The 16,756-nt window shown below is 45.9% G+C and overlaps 1 protein-coding gene across 2 annotated transcripts; it reads left to right on the forward strand.

Annotated features, from left to right (window-relative positions):
* Positions 1-1,745: 1,745 nt before the first annotated feature.
* On the forward strand, positions 1,746-16,397 carry LOC135240661 (ribose-phosphate pyrophosphokinase 2). 2 transcript variants are annotated; one of them, XM_064310457.1, is made up of 7 exons: positions 1,746-2,043; positions 8,320-8,503; positions 10,729-10,827; positions 12,436-12,560; positions 13,639-13,812; positions 14,197-14,356; positions 14,996-16,397. In XM_064310457.1, the coding sequence occupies exons 1-7, from the start codon at positions 1,922-1,924 to the stop codon at positions 15,086-15,088; spliced, it is 957 nt and encodes a 318-aa protein (XP_064166527.1). In that variant the 5' UTR covers positions 1,746-1,921; the 3' UTR covers positions 15,089-16,397. The 2 variants fall into 2 exon arrangements, with proteins under 2 accessions (XP_064166527.1, XP_064166528.1); XM_064310458.1 differs by lacking the exons at positions 1,746-2,043; positions 8,320-8,503 and adding an exon at positions 8,521-8,585.
* The last annotated feature ends 359 nt before the right edge of the window (positions 16,398-16,756 follow it).

Here is a 16,756-nt window from a genome sequence, read left to right on the forward strand (position 1 = left end):
CTTTGGGAAGAGCAAAAATATTCTGATGGGTCGTGTGGCACAACCATAGGGTGTAGGCTGAATTTTAAATGGTAACTGCTAATAATAATAATAAAAAAAAATATATATATATATATTTTTTTTTTTATGTTTCAGACCACAATCCAATACCATTTAGCAAACTCCAGATGTTTCTGGATTGCCCTCAACAGACGCCTGTTTTCCCCATGCAAACTCCACGCAAACACGGGGAGAATATGCAAACTCCACCACAGCAAGAGTTCTGGCCAGGCGAGGCTCAAACCTAGAAACTCCTTCTTGCGCGGCCTAATTGACCTAATGGTGGAATACCACTGTCACCTCACAGCAATGAAAGTCCTCGATTTGAATCCTTGCCCAGACCCTTCTGTGGAGCTTGAACGTTTTCCTTTGTGTACCTACAGGTACCCCAGTTTCCTCCCACAGTCCAAAGATATGCACGTTAGGCTAACTGGAAAGTCTACACTGCCTGTGTGCGTGTGAGTGAACCATGTGTGTGCCCTGAGATGGACTGGTGACCTGTCCTGTGTGCATTCCTCAAAGACATGCATATTTATAAGCCTGCTATGTATTCCTTTCCTGGGATAGGCTCCAGAGCCCCACCCCCTAACCCTGGCCCCCCACCCCCTGACCCTGACCAGGAACAAGCGAGGTTAGATAAAGGATAGATGGATGGATGGATCTCCTGAATGGTGAAGGTCAGCAACCCTTTGTCTGGTTTCCTCATGAGTTCTTTGCCTTTCCCCCAAAGTGATTTTACATGTGTGTCACCTCATTTTTATACCCCAGTGAAACAAGAACTCGTGTGAGGCCACAAATGTTCCCTAACTTCAGATACACTTAAAAAGTAGCATGTTTATTTATGGTGGATTTTATTTAATGTAATTATTAGAGGTGTGAAAAATGGTGACATTGTTTTTTTTTGCTAAATAAAATACTTGTTAATTTTTTCCTCTAACAATTGTATTAGTATGAAGAAATATTATTTTATGATTTTTGTAGCATATAATATGGCTCATTACTCATCCTGCTTAGTTTATTTGCACATTAAAAAATAAAATCTAAGCTGTGATTTATTTTGGAGGGAAATTAATTATTATTATTGTTGTTGTTGTTGTTATTGGCATTTTCCCATTAATTAATTTAATTTTAATTAATTATAAGAGTGAAAGAGGACCATTATACCATTGCCTAATCAGGACTCTGAACAAGGCACAAACTACTGTTATCATCCGCTAATAATAAAACGGGCAAGGAAGACATATTTATATATGGAAATAATAAGAAGAAAAAGAATAATCCTCAATCATATGCAAGACAGCATGAATGTAATTATTTGATTTATGAATTTATCTGTAGCTAATTATCTGTAAGTCTTGATGTGGAAACCTACACACACACACACACACACACTTTGCAGGTATCCTTCTTTAAGATTTTTGGCCACATTACAGTGGTACATATTTTCAACTGTAAGCACAGTAATGGCAAGTGATATTTTTTATTGAAGCAGCGGCCATAAAATTGCTAGTTATATATAATCCAACGAAAAAATCCAACTCCACGGCACGGATATAATGTCCAGTAGGCGAATCCCTTATTCACTGCAATGTACTCCATCTTTCCCCACTACCCAACGTTCGTTCGTGTACCATAACCGTGAATCATGCGTCGTTGATTTCATTTTAGGTGGCTCCCTGTTACAACTCTATTGACTGTGACGTAAGGGGAGGGGGAATGGGCAGGTCCGGCGCATCATTTCCTTTAGAATTTGGAGCACGCAGCTTTGCCGTCCCAGTGAGTATGCGAGAACATTAGCTCTTGTATGCACGTACACATTCCACCCAAGAAGATTTGACCGAATTTAAGACCGAAACATTTCGGTAGCACGGTTACCGCTGCCATGCCAAATATCGTTTTGTTCAGCGGAAGCTCGCACCATGATCTGTCACAGAAAGTGGCTGACAGACTCGGTTTGGAATTAGGAAAAGTGATTACGAAGAAATTCAGCAACCAAGAAACATGGTAAGTACAAAACGCATTCTAATACACGATGCTTGACTGCATGCAGTTATGCCGTACTCCTTCGAAGTATTCTGCCATTGACTATGTTGTGTATTACTATAACTACATACGAGGCTATCGAGCTAACAAATGCACGGGAACATACTTGCTGTGAGCAAACTAGCCAGCTGCTTACGAACGCGTGATGTGTCGCGTTTCGTTGAACATAAAGTCTGTTAGCTATTTCGAAGCAGCGTATTATGCCTCATTTCTTTATGCTGCCTGGATTTATGCGATCGTGTTGCTTCCAGGTGTGCTTCAACACGTAAGCTTGCTAACGCAGTTGCCAGATGCAGCAAGTAGGCTACTAGCTCTATCCATTTTGTTAGCAAATGAAGCTAAACTAGACAGCGTTTGGGAAGCACGTGATTTGTTGCACACACAGCCAGAGTTACTCGTTAGCTTGCTGGCTAACACCTTGCTTCGGTAAACTAAAAACTTACGTTTACGAAATTTGTAATTGTGGAGGAAGAAAGTCTGCGGTTTCTGTTGTGTTCGTGATATGCCACATTTTAGTTAGCCAGCATGGGATATCATCATTCGTGTAGTTTTTTTCCGTTGGTAGTAACATTAGTGCATAGCGGGAACCGTGAGTAGCTGACGTTAACAGGATCAGGTTTAGGGGTGGAGCGTACTTGGGGTGTCATTAAATGTTTTTTCCCTCCATATAGACTGAAGACGTCCCTTTGTAGTGTCTCTCTAATAAACAACGGGGTCCGGACGATTGGGTTTCTGACACGGAAGTCAGTTAGTAAATTGTTCTTCGAAGTCTGGCTGCAATTAGGCAACGGGATGTTAAATACTTTGCTATTCTTATGCAAGTCTGGCCGAGTTTATTAGTTTCAGCTGATCATCCTGTGTTCTATGCAGGCGAGAAAGCACACTCGTATTTGGTGGGTGTTTTTTCTGCAACCTCCATTTCTATGCTGGTTGTGAAACTATAGGACAGGACGGAAGTGCATTTTAGAAATGCATAAAACAGGAGCGGTTTGAATGGAGTTTATTCGAAGCATGATTTTTCTTGCAAATCTAAGCCGAGAACATATTTGACAGAATAACTGCATTTCAATGCAAAACTAATGCAAGTCGGAAAGAGCTTTGACATGTGCTGATCCAGTCTTCTGTATTAATGGCAATGCATTTTGAGAATGTAGACGGCCAGGCCATGTTTTTCCACATGCAAAGTGCGCCTATAAAGGATTGTTTTATATTTCCCTGATATTTCAGAAGAATTTTCTGGTCAAAATTGTTACAGTTTCACTTTAACTAGTCCAGTAGATCCATCACTATCTCCTCTCACAATTTCAGTAATTATGTCTAAATTGTAAGGAGATCCATTGTAGTTATGCGCTTGTTCACACTGTCCTATCTGTGACCCATAGTGTGGCCTGCTAGCTACAGCTGTGTGGTATGTAATAATAATAATAATTTGTTGAGGACTTTTACAGTTTGGTGTTGACACTGAAGGGGAAAGAGTGGCCAAGCATTTCCACCCACATCTGTGAGCACTTCCTAGAGTGGATAGGATTCTGCTGCTTTTCAGAAAACAGTGGACAACAAAATATTTAATTCTCCTTCACACACATTTAATTTAGTCAGACAGGTAAAGAGACTGAAATATCAGATATTTTAGAACTATTTTATTGCAATTGATTCATGACTAGTCTTGCTTCTACAGTAACACAGCTGAAGTCTGTGAGCCTACCCCCCTCAATTGGATCTGAGCAGGGAGCTACTACTGTGCAACCTTGCAAGGTCACACAGTGTCCCAAAGACTGACACATTTTATCTTGCATTTCCTGTGAAAATTAAATACATTGTATTTCTGTGAAGGAGCATGGAAGATGAGGTCATTAATGCGCCCACAAGCCCACGCACCAGAGTGTCGGTTGCAGTTGCTGCGTATCCTTTGGAGTTTGGCTGGAATGGAATGGAACGGAATCAATCGCACAAACCTTCGTTCTTGACTGTCAGATGTGAAATGCGTCCTTCTGTGTGCTGGTTGTGCATTTGGTTTTAGCCCTGTGTTCTGTACTGAGCGGGTTGCACATTTCATATTGCCATTTCCATACACGACACCCTGTGGGGAATGAAGAACTTCGTGTGCCGTCCGAAGGCAATGGAACCGAAAGGCATTTTTTTGGACAGTTAGAACGGAGTGACGCCATAAAATTCAGTCTAAAATGCCTTGTGCTTTCAAAGATCGCTTTATTATGTAGAATGTAATGGACGCATCACGTGCGTCTCTGTGCTTGACTGGCCCAGCCGTGGTTGCGTAATACCCCAGTGTCCAGTCGTAAGGCCAGAGGAAACCACAGGAAGCGCACTGCGGGATTGTTGTGGAGTTTTTCATTTTTATTTATTTATCTTTTTAAATAAAGAAAATGGATTTGTGAGACAAGTTTCTCTGCTCTGCTTCAAGCTGTTACCCCAGCTTGCTGAACTGGTTTTTCCAAAATGTATGTGTATGTATATATGTGTATGTGTATATAGATACACACACACACATTTTGCGCTTACAAATGTCCAGCTTTATTACTGAGTCTTTCGATTATGAGCTACGCAGTTAACTTTTTCTCCTGAGAGCCCACAATCCTGGGAAAATGTCTGTTGAAATTGAATAATCTAATCCATATCATTTATATCTGCCTTCTCTGCACTTTTAATATACATATATATATGTGTGTGTATATATGTATATACATACACATATATGTATATATGAATGTATAAATAGAAACATAAAAATATCTCCCTTTTTGGAGGTATTATCATTACCAGCTCTCTTACGATGGGATAGAGTTTGTAAATGATTTATTTTTTTAAATACCCAGCCACTATAACATACGTGAACTCCTGTTTGGGGAAACACCCCCCCTTCTGACATGCTTTTGCCCCTTTGCGTTCACATCCTGGTTGGTGTGATGTACCTGCACTCTGCAGGGATTATTAAGGGTGGGTATGACGGGCTGCTGTCGGTGCAGCAGTTGTAGGGTCAGTACCCTGTTCACAGGCTGCACTTTTGGACTGCTGTCCAGCCCTTCAGCCCTTCCTGGCTGTGAAGTCACCTTCTGACTCACAGAAAGTTTCACATCCACATGCGTGTACATGTAGCTAACTGGGGGACTGTAACGTAAAGCCTGTCCCAGTCACATCAGTGCCATACAGGGTGCTAAAGAACCCCAGTGTCTCAGGCAGTTTGGATTACTGTTTGACTATTTTTTATTTTATTTTATTTATTTATTTTTTCTTTCCCCAAAAAACTGGCACACCAACTAATCCATTTTAAATTGGCACACTGTGTTCTGTCCCTCCAGGAGATTAGAAACGAGAGCGGTAGAGGACACAGTCTGCCTAGTTTGTGCAGCACAGAGGCGGATATCGGTTGTTCATTCTCATGTAGTCTGGGAATGCTCCACAGTGACCATGTCTTGGTCTTATGTGGTTGCCATTTCTAAGTAAAATGTTGTGGGTGGATGTTTCACTCTCTTCTTCTGTGGTTCTTCTGCTGCGGGATGACTCTAAACTAAACTTACCCTAAAAATCCAGGAAACTTTTTTTTAGCTGGACTAACTGCTCTAAACTGAATGGTTGATTGAAGGCTTTCAGTGCTGCATGGCTCAGTGTATTTTTTAATATTATCTTAAATATTAAAAAGCACAGCACGACTTCTTTTTGCCTCCTGTGATATGATCACAGTCTGGCAGTACGTCAGCAGATTTACAGTTTACAAGTGCAGATTGTTTACAAATGTTGAATTGTATGTAATCTTGTCTTTCTCCTCCAGTTGGGGTGGGGGGGCAGTTTAATAACAGAAATAATCGTTTAAAAAATTGTTGACAAAAAATGCTGTCTGAGCAACCATTCATTTATGTACAACAGTGCAGCTATTGGGGAATTTGGTCTTTACCTTAAATGTTGCAGTTTGTATGAATGGCTGAATAGCCGGCCAGTTACTTTTTCACAGGAGTACCTCGGCAATCGCGTAACTGGTGAACTTCTCATTGAAATCGGTGCAGAGAGAGCTGATTGGTCTGCTTGTTCCCTCCCCCCCCTTCAGAGGGAAGGATGTTTAGACTTGTTAGAGTCTGAATCAGTTGCTTAATACTGCATTGAAGGCATGCATTCCATTCCATCTTGTTTTTGAAACACCAGGGGCCTGCACATCGGAAACAAATACCATTCCCTCCAGAAGTATGGGAACGGGAGTGACATCTTATTTTTCACTATATTCTTAAGGCATTTTGATTTGAGATTAAGGAAGATTGTAACTATGAGACATGTGAAGGGAATCGGCTGTTTTTCTGCCCATTTTCGGCCGTGCAAAAGCAAGTTAACGGATGAACGGATGAGTTAATCAAAGCAATTAAGTCTAATATTTGGTTGCATAGCAACCTAAATGCAACAACCGCATCAAGTCCACGACTCATGTTCATCTTTTGATCTCAAATCCAAATGGCTTAAGTAGCCTACATACAGCAGAAGTAGCCTAACTAAATTAATTCTACCGGTCCCATACTTTTGGAGGGCATTGTTGGCGTTATTTACGAGCGCCTGGAGGCTGTGTGCAGCTGCCACTGCTGTGCCGTATTAGAAAAAAAGGGAGTTTAGGAAGGTGATCACTTCCTGCTTTCCACTTTTCCTCCAGTGTCCTACTGCGCGCTTTTCCCTAATTTTCCCCATTTGTCTTTTTAAATAAAGGAAAGGCTGGAAATCGCTGACAGGGCCTGATTTACTAAGACCTTCAGCGCATGTAAAACTAATAACACGACCCACTATTGGTGCAAAGCAAATACCGTGACCAATCAGTGGTCGTGTTATTGGTTTTGCACCAATCATTCGGCATGTTATTGGCTTCGCGTGTGCTAACAAGTTTTGCGCATGTTAAATGTCTTAGTAAATCAGGAATGGGAGCGTGTCTGCTTCTGGTTTTCTGGCCAACTTCTTGCGCTTAATTCCTTAATTGGCCCAGTCGTTTACGTGATCTGATTTTTTAGCTACAATCTGTGATATGAGCAGCAGCTGATGAATATTCTTGTGCTTGTATTGTAGCAGTTTTATTGTGGGCTGATCTTCGAGTGGATCGGTGTTGGTGTTCAAGTCTAATTAGCTGATTGGGCCAGTGTAACTGGTGGCAGCAAAACCTGAACTGGCACACCAGGACTGGAGTTGCCCACGCGTGGTCTAGATTGACAGATGTTTAGACACATTTGCCAAAAGTATGACCCTGGGAGACCCTGCCCCCCCTACACTTTGTAAAAAGATCCACAGAATTTCCAGTGGCCACTGTGTGCAAACCTAAATTTAATTTTTACGTTTTCTGAAAGACTGCATCTCCAGCTGCTCGTCAGGGCTTTGGTGTCTGTGTTAACTCCAGGGGGAAAGTTCATCCCTTACTGCGAACACAGGATAGAAAGGAAATATGTTGGTGGGTCAGGGGGAGAGGGTCTATTACAGATAAGAGTATCTCTCTCTGGAGTTTTTGAACAGTTGTATTGTTTGTTTTTCCACAGAGACACTTTTATGGAATAAATGTAATGTTGTCTTTTATGTGTCAATATGGAGCAGTAGTCTGGTAATTAAATGTACCCTCTCATTGGCCTAAAGGAGCACTTGGTACTTCTCCTTGGTGGAGGAGCTGCGACTGAGACTGTGTATGGTCATGTGGTGTCTGTGTGTGTGTGTACGCGAGACTGAAAGTCTGTATGTACAGTATCATTGTGTGTGTCTTTCTGTGTGTGTGTCTGTCTGTGCGTGGGTGTATCTGTGTGTGTCGTTCTTTGTGTGTGTGTGTGTCTGTACACAGGTTTGTTTTTGTGTGTCTGCGTGGGTGTGTGTTTGTCTGCATGGGTGTGACTGTGTCCATGCGTGCGTGTGCGTGCGTGTGCATGCGTGCGTGTGTGTGCACGTGTGTGCCTGTGTGTGTCTGTATGCCTGTCTGCGTGGGTGTGTGTTTTTCTGTCCATGCGTGCGTATGTGTTTGCGTGCGTGTGCGCGCGTGTGTGTGTCTGTGTTTGTGTGTGTGTGTCTGTGCGCGTGTGTGTGCGTGTGGTTGCGTGTGTGTGCGCGTGCGTGAATGCGTGTGTGACTGTGTGTCTGCGTAGGTGTGTGTCCATGTGTGCGTGTGTGTGTGTGTTTGTGTGTGTGCGCGTGTGTGTGTATATGCTGTGTGTGTGCGTGTGTGTATGTGCTGTGTGTGTATAATACCTCACGCCGCTCTCTCTCTCTCTCTCTCAGCGTGGAGATCGGCGAGAGCGTGCGTGGGGAGGACGTCTACATCGTGCAGAGCGGCTGTGGCGAGATCAACGACAACCTGATGGAGCTGCTGATCATGATCAACGCCTGCAAGATCGCCTCTGCCTCCCGCGTCACGGCCGTCATCCCCTGCTTCCCCTACGCCCGGCAGGACAAGAAGGACAAGGTAACCCCCCTCCCCACCCCCTCCCCAAAACACCGCCGCCATCCCCTGCTTCCCCTACGCCCGGCAGGACAAGAAGGACAAGGTAACCATTATTAGGTCGAAGCCACACATCCTCATCCGACCAGATTTACACGTTGCATCTGTAACCTGATTGGCTATCGCGCCATGTTCCCCGTCCTTTCTGGCCTTGTGTCACCAGCTATCCCAGCGTGCTTTGCTCCGTCGGAGGACGTGCAGCTTCACCCTTTGTGCGAGCTGAGGGCAAAAAAGGACAAAAAAGAAAAAATACTGAACGTTTAAAAGTCTTGTGAGTGAAACGGTGGAATTTCCTAAATCCCCCTCCCCCCCCCCCCCCCCCCGTTCCCTGAGGCTTTCACAACAACGTCCTTGACTCTGGCGTAGAGGGCGGCGGTGAGGTTAGCCTGCGCAGGTGCCTGGCTGGCTCGTGACCGGTGAAGGCGGTGTAACCGGGAGCTGGGGGGCCGAAGCGATGGTGAGCCGGCTGCGGGTCGCCCCCCCCCAGCGCCACGCGCTACGCCGTGCGATGCGATGGAGCCGCACGGCTCGGCGTCCCGTTTCAGTGGGGGGGTCTGTAACGGAGGCTGGAGCCCTGTGTTCTCCCCCCCCCAGCTAGTTATGGGACAGCAAGCTGCTGAAGGCCTTTAATGTGTGGGTATGAATAGAAATATATATATATATATATATATATATAAATGTATTTATATGGGTATGGGTATAAATACCTTACATTACAGACATTTAGCAGACGCTCTTATCCAGCGTGAAAAGTACCAGAATGCAGTGAGTTTTTATGATGAATAATACACTTCAGTTTATTTAGCCATGTAATGTGTGAGATCACAAATATATTATGAGAATGTTCTTAACATTCCAATGCTGATGTCACAATCACCGCTGGTAACTGAAAGCAGTGGAGTTCTAGAACACTGACTTCAAAAAAAATAAAAGCAGCTCTTCAGAGGGTGAAATGAAGGACTTCTGTATGGAGCAGCTGGGGGCTGGGAAACGAGGAAGCAGGGAAATGCTTTTTATCTTTGACTCGGGGGTCATTGCATCTATGCAGAGGTTGGGGGGGGTCAAAAAAAAAAAAAAAGATAAAGAAAAACTTCCAAGGAAAACATTGACTTTCCGCTTGTCTCTCGGGCAGTTAAAAAGTCTTAAAATGGCCGCCTTGTCAGCTTGACTTGAAGTGCTTTCGTAAAGACATAAATGTAAAAATTGACAGATGTGTATTTTTTTTTCCAGCTGGCGGGGCAGTAGTGTGTCTCCTCACCCCCATTCACAGAAATGCTCTGCGCTGTTTAACAGCAGGCTTCAATGTGACCTACTGACTGTGTCGCAAGCCTGTGTGCGGTCAAAGTCCTCCCGTCTGTTTGCAGGGTAACAGGGTTTGGGTGACGTCAGCATTCACCCGGCCAGTTACCCTCGACTGTGTCGACTCTTATCGGAACGGTGCCACGCGTGTTTACAGTTTGGCAAAGGGTGTCCTGAAACGCACACACGCTTTCAAAGCAAGATGTTTGAAAGCCACAAAGGTTCAGTTGCACTGAAGGGAAAGAAAGTGTGTCAGTGTGCTCGTAACTGTGTTTCCTGTACTGCGGTTACTTCTAATAAAATATGCTGCATGCATACGGCCTTTGAAATAATGAAATATCACAAAAGAACCATACTGTTATTTGACTGACTTTTTTCATGTAAGTTCACTAAGATAGCCCAGAGCCTGTGCCGCAAAGTATGATTACTGAGTCCGCTGGGTAAGTGCTCTGCTACAGGCCCCAGGAGTCAGTACCTGTCAGCACGCTCCAGTGTATTCAAAACAGTTGCCGCACATGCCTGTGTCATTTTTCCACAGAGCTCTATTTACACTGCTTTAGTGTTATACAGCACATACTTCTTTACTTTTCTCCCCTCCCCTCCACCTCCCGGCATGTCCATTATTTTATACCTTGCTGTTTTTTTTATGAGTATGATTTTAATGACCGAAGTCATTTCTCCCTCGTAACTGGGGTGGGCAGCCCCGCTCTCGCTGTTGAACGAGGCGTGCTTTGCTAAAGCCTGTGGGGGACGGTGGATCTCCAGGGACAGGGTTGCGCAGATGGTGCGACCCAGGCTTGGCGCACACAGGGCTGAGGTCGCGGTGTTCGCGGTCGGGCCGCTCCCCCGCCCCCCCCCCCTTTAACTCAGTGTCCCGCCGTGTGTTTCAGAGTCGCGCCCCCATCTCCGCCAAGCTGGTGGCCAACATGCTGTCCGTGGCGGGAGCCGATCACATCATCACCATGGACCTCCACGCCTCCCAGATCCAGGTGAGCCGGGCCCTGTCCTCCTGGAGCGGGGGGAGGGTCCCAGAGGGCCGAGGGGGGGAGGGGGAGGGCCGTGGGGGATCCCAGAGGGCCGCAGGGGTGTGCTGGTTTTTTAGTTTTTACTCGCCACTCAACTGACCCATTAAAACAGGTGATTCCACAGATAACTCACCTCACCTGGTTTCTTTGGTCTGAGTGGCTGTTGTATTTAAGGTGAAAACTGAAACCCAGCAGACCCTATAGGGCGATATAGCTCAGGAGGTAAGACCGATTGTCTGGCAGTCGGAGGGTTGCCGGTTCAAACCCCGCCCTGGGCATGTCGAAGTGTCCTTGAGCAAGACACCTAACCCCTAACCTCTAACTGCTCTGGCGAATGAGAGGCATCAATTGTAAAGCGCTTTGGATAAAAGCGCTATATAAATGCAGTCCATTTACCATTTACCCTGCAACTCTAGGACCAGGGTTGGTCTCCCCTGCTCTGGAGCTTCAGCTGCGCAGGCTAGCAGCGCTGTGCACAGTACCACCGCCAGTGTTCAGTTCACTGTGTTTGGGAAGTTCCGCGTTCAGAACTGGGACATTTGAGGTCTTCAGTACCAGCCCTTGATTCACCTGTAGTTGTATCGCTTCCCTTTGCCGGCTGATTAGCTTTCGTTTCAGCTGTTTAGACCCTATTCAGGCTTTATGTAGATGCTAAATATCACTGAATGATACACCATATCATATGTGGTCATCTCCCTGGGTGACCTAAACCCGCGTGTTCTTTCACCTGTTGACTCTGTGGCTGCGACTCCGTGGACCGAATAATGGAGGTCATTATGATGAATGCTAAACACCCTACTATACTATCACACCTGTCCACCAAGTGTGACACCTGGCTCTGAATATCCCACAACCTTAATATCGTATCCCCTCGGCATTACCCAAATATTAACCCATCTTTTAAATCTTTTTTTTTTTTTTAATGCAGTTGAAATATCCCATCTGCTTCAGTACTACAGCAGCTCTCTGGAACAGAGCACCAGAATTATCTTATCACCCTTATTTTCTGGAGGCAAAAGTGGGACACTGACGAGAGATTACGAGCAGATCGTCGAATCACAGATAACCGCTCTTCTGGCTCCTGAGAGATATACACACGCCTGTGCGCTCAGGTGTTAAGGCCCCCCTGGTCCGTGCGCTCAGGTGTTTAGGCCCCGCCCCCCCGGTCCGTGCGCTCAGGTGTTTAGGCCCCGCCCCCCCGGTCCGTGCGCTCAGGTGTTTAGGCCCCGCCCCCCCCGGTCCATGCGCTCAGGTGTTGAGGCTCCCCGGTCCGTGCTCTCAGGTGTTTAGGCCCCGCCCCCGGTCCGTGCGCTCAGGTGTTTAGGCCCCGCCCCCGGTCCATGCGCTCAGGTGTTCAGGCCCCCCCGGTCCGTGCGCTCAGGTGTTTAGGCCCCCCTGGTCCGTGTGCTCAGGTGTTTAGGCCCCGCCCCCCGGTCCGTGCGCTCAGGTGTTTACACTCCGGTCCGTGCGCTCAGGTGTTAAGGCTCCGCCCCCCGGTCCGTGCGCTCAGGTGTTAAGGCCCCCCCGGTCCGTGCGCTCAGGTGTTGACGCCCCCCCGGTCCGTCTCCGCAGGGCTTCTTTGACATCGCCGTGGACAACCTGTACGCCGAGCCCGCGGTCCTGCAGTGGATCCGGGAGAACATTCCGGAATGGAAGAACTGCATCATCGTGTCGCCGGACGCCGGCGGCGCGAAACGGTACGCTGCCCCACCGGAGATCTGACGACCCGTACCGCCGCCACATCTGAGGGGCGGGGGGGGGAAATCATGGACCTCAAAATCCCTTCAGTTTCTCTTCTCATCTTCCATTACCCCCAAGTCTTTGCCCTTCTCTGCCATTGTCTTTTTTCTCCTCTTTCGCTTCTTCTTTTTCTCTCTTCCTTTTCCGGCTTTGAACTCAGTTGAACTCGGTTTCCCGCATTTCTCCACCTTTCCATTTGATTCCGGTCTGTTCAGTTAAAATTTCAATAAATCTGCCATTTTGGGCGTGAGTGCGCGAGTGCGCAAGTGCGTGTGTGTGAGTGCACGAGTGCGTGTGTGTGAGTGTGTGCATCTTATCTTGTGCGTGGACTGTACTGTTTGAGAGCTTCCTTGGTGATGTGAAAACTTGCAGCCCTTGTTCAGTTTCTTTGTACAGAATCATGGCAGTTCTGAGACAGCGAGTGAATATTGTATGTTCTGATACTTTATGCTCAAACTGGAGCACATACCTGCGCTGCTCAGTTTTTAAAAAAGAGATCAAAAAAATTGATCTCTCGCTCAGCTTCTGCGATGGCCATATTCAGCCACTAGAGGGCAACAGCTCACTCAGCTTAATCAGTGTACTACTTGCACCAGTGGTAGCCAACCCTGTTCCTGGAGATTTGCCGTCCTGTAGGATTTAATTCTCACCCTAACAAAGCACACCTCATTGAATAGCTAGTGATATTTGTTGAGCTGCTAATTAGCAGACCCAGGTGTGCAAATTAGGGTTTAAATGAAAACCTTCAGGATGGTAGATCTCCAGGAACTGACTTTCATGGTGTCATTTTTAGGCCTGTTCCTGTGTTGTTTTGCTTGAGCATTGTGTTTGATGAGCAGTGGAGAATTTTGGTGAGGATAGGCATCAAGCCATGGCTGTTAGTGTCCTTAGGAACCAGAACACCTGTCCTACAAGGACGTTGCTGCTGCACCTTAATTTGCTCAGTCGGTTGTGTACATACACGCGGCTTTGAAGTCTCACAGCCCGCTCGTTTCTGATTGGTGGAGTTTTTTCTTTTCCTTCTGCGCGCCTCAGCGTGACGTCCATCGCCGACCGGCTGAACGTGGAGTTCGCGCTCATCCACAAGGAGAGGAAGAAGGCCAACGAGGTGGACCGCATGGTGCTGGTGGGCGACGTGAAGGACCGCGTGGCCATCCTGGTGGACGACATGGCCGACACCTGCGGCACCATCTGCCACGCCGCCGACAAGTGAGTGACGTCGCCGGGGAAACGGGTCGTCAGGGAAACGGGTCGTCAGGGAAACGGGTCGCCAGGGAAACGGGGGCGCGAGAAACTGCCGCCGTGGCGACAGTCGAACTGATGTCGCTGATTCGGCAAATTGGCGAAGCAGTGCTTGCTCACACGTCATTTTATCCATCACCTTTTTCACAGCCGGTATCATTGTTAACACAGAAATACACGATAGTACACAAAGTTACGAGTGCCCATTTCAAAAACACGTCTAGACCTGAAAGCATGTAAGAAGTTGTGTAAGTCACTCTGGATAAGAGCGTCTGCTAAATGCCTGTAATGTAGTGTAATGTAATGTATGTCTGTCTGTCTGCCTCTCTGTCTGTCTGTCTGTCTGTGCAGGCTGATTTCTGCCGGAGCCACTAAAGCCTACGCCATCCTGACTCACGGAATCTTCTCCGGCCCGGCCATCTCGCGCATAAACAACGCGCCGTTCGAGGCGGTGGTCGTCACCAACACCATCCCCCAGGAGGAGAAGATGAGGCAGTGCCCGAAGATCCAGGTACCGCTGCTGCACCGCCCATGTGAACGGGGTGTGGGCCACAGGAAGTGTGGGGGGATTTCAGGGTTCCCCAACAGGAAGTGTAGGGGGATTTCAGAGTGCTCCAACAGGAAGTGTAGGGGGATTTCAGGGTTCCCCAACAGGAAGTGTAGGGGGATTTCAGAGTGCTCCAACAGGAAGTGTAGGGGGATTTCAGAGTGCTCCAACAGGAAGCGTGGGGGCATTTCAGGGTGTCCTAACAGGAAGTGTAGGGGGTTTCAGGGTTTTCCAACAGGAAGTGTAGGGGCATTTCAGGGTGTCCTAACAGCAAGTGTAGGGGGATTTCAGGGTGTCCTAACAGTAAGGAGGCTCCAGGAGGGTGCTGCCCGTGAAGAATTATGAATTATGGCAGTGTATTATGCACTGATATTTCCAAATGAACTGCATTTGTAAACGTGCCACTTCAGTCTTTAAAGTCTGACAAGAAACGGTATTGGTGAAATTACATATCGATATTCAGCTTCGCTATGATTAAGCTTTGCTATGATGAAGACAGAAACATGTTTTACGGCCTATGGGGAATAGGCTGTTAATGTTGATGTGACAGGACTGAGTGTTACAGTGTTTGTTTGCTTGTTTGTTTGTCTGTCTGCCGTCTAGGTCATTGATATATCCATGATCCTGGCTGAAGCCATCCGGAGAACTCACAACGGAGAGTCCGTGTCCTACCTCTTCAGCCACGTGCCGTTGTGAGGGAGGGAAAGTGGGCGGTGCTCTCTCCCGATTGGCCGGTTGGCTCGTGGCCAGTTTAGCCCTCCCTGGCTGAAATCGAGCCCATTGGTGGGAGGTTCCCATGTGACTGACTGTTTCCATTGACGTTTCCCCTAGTGGATCACCACCTATTTATATTACAGATTTCTTTTTTTTTTTTTTGTTTGTTTCTTATTATACATGTTCCTTAGCACCGAAACTCAAAATGTCCAAATGTTGCCCAAATCCAGAGTTTTGTAGACTTATTGTTTGTACCGCATTGTAAAGGCACTGTAAATTAATAATTCCCTTAAGTAAAAAGTAAGATTTGGTTTTTATGAATGGTTGCTATGATATGGGGGTTTCTGGACAGCAGGTTTATCAGAATGGGGGGGGAGGGGGGGGTTCTTCTGAGGGCTAGAGTCTGTGGACATGCTCTTGTACCCTTATACTGTAGCGAATCCTAAATGTAATAATTATTATTATTATTAATTAATAATAATAATAACAATAATAATAATAATAAGTAAATGACACAGTAAAGTATGAGACTGCACGAACAGTTCCAGCACAGTGTTTAAACCGCAGAGGTGGACGTCAGGTGACACTGTGTGAGGGTATTTGAGCATTTCCATTGGCTGGGGCTAATTTTTCCCACGCTAATTTAGTAAAGAAAGGTACGTGTCCGGTTCCCTGTTTAATCTCTAGGTTGTTCCCCGTGAAACGTTTCCCATGAGCTGGGAAGGGATCAGAATTATGACGCGCTCTGACCATAGTGTGTAGACACATACAGAGTTATTACTTGACAAATTAACATCAGCTGTGTGTACTTTTTTTTTTTTTTCAAACATTATGTTAACATGCTAAAACGTGCAACAAGTAAAGCCTTTTAATTTTCTTTCTCGGCATATGCTTCTAACTTTTTCAGGGTTGGATGTTATATTATTTTTTTTTATGGAATATTGCTCGTTCATAGATTTCTTCTGTGCTTTGATGATCATGAGCAAACTACAGTGAGAGGGGTTTTTTTTTTCGAGCTTTAAAAATATGCTGAGATTTATAGTCGAATCCTTGCTTCGCGTAGTAAAAGGTGTATGCACAATCCTTGCTATAAGGTCACATTTCAGGTGTCTGATGTCCCTGGTGGGGGTGGGTGGGGTCCTCTTATGGATAAGGTTTCCTTCAGGGTTTCTGTCTACTCCATTCATCAGCACAAGGCAGAAACCGTTCCACACAAACAAAGCGTTTTCAGATTATTTTTTCCCCAGAATATTTCCAAAGTCTTTCTATGACAATAAAAGTATGAGAATAACTTTTGAGAAGTTGCATTTATTTCACACAGGTTCCTCTGGAGGGCTGTGAACATGGAAAGAATGACAAAACAAATACAGTCGTGATTGTTGTTGAATCATTTAAAAAATATTTTTATCTATTAAAAACTGATATTTTATATTAGTATTGCAATTTGCATAAGTATATATATATATATATTATGCCTCTCTTTATGGCTTGTATTAATACTTGGTTCTGATTGGCTGATGGCTGTGTGGTCCACCAGCGGGGCTGTGCAGCCATTGGACTAGAGAATGGCGGTTTTGATTGGCCAGGGCAGCCAAACTGAGGATCGCGTTATGAGTTGTGGAAACGCCCAGTTAATCGGAGCTGCTCTTC

Source organism: Anguilla rostrata, chromosome 15 (assembly GCF_018555375.3).
Source record: "Anguilla rostrata isolate EN2019 chromosome 15, ASM1855537v3, whole genome shotgun sequence".
Lineage (NCBI taxonomy): Eukaryota > Metazoa > Chordata > Actinopteri > Anguilliformes > Anguillidae > Anguilla > Anguilla rostrata.

Excerpts from the sequence above, each read along its gene's own strand:
- LOC135240661 (XM_064310457.1), top strand. The coding sequence starts at position 1,922 with ATGCCAAATATCGTTTTGTTCAGCGGAAGCTCGCACCATGATCTGTCA. Across the intron at positions 2,044-8,319 it reads TTCAGCAACCAAGAAACATG|CGTGGAGATCGGCGAGAGCG; the intron begins GTAAGTACAAAA and ends TCTCTCTCTCAG. Across the intron at positions 13,813-14,196 it reads ATCTGCCACGCCGCCGACAA|GCTGATTTCTGCCGGAGCCA; the intron begins GTGAGTGACGTC and ends CTGTCTGTGCAG.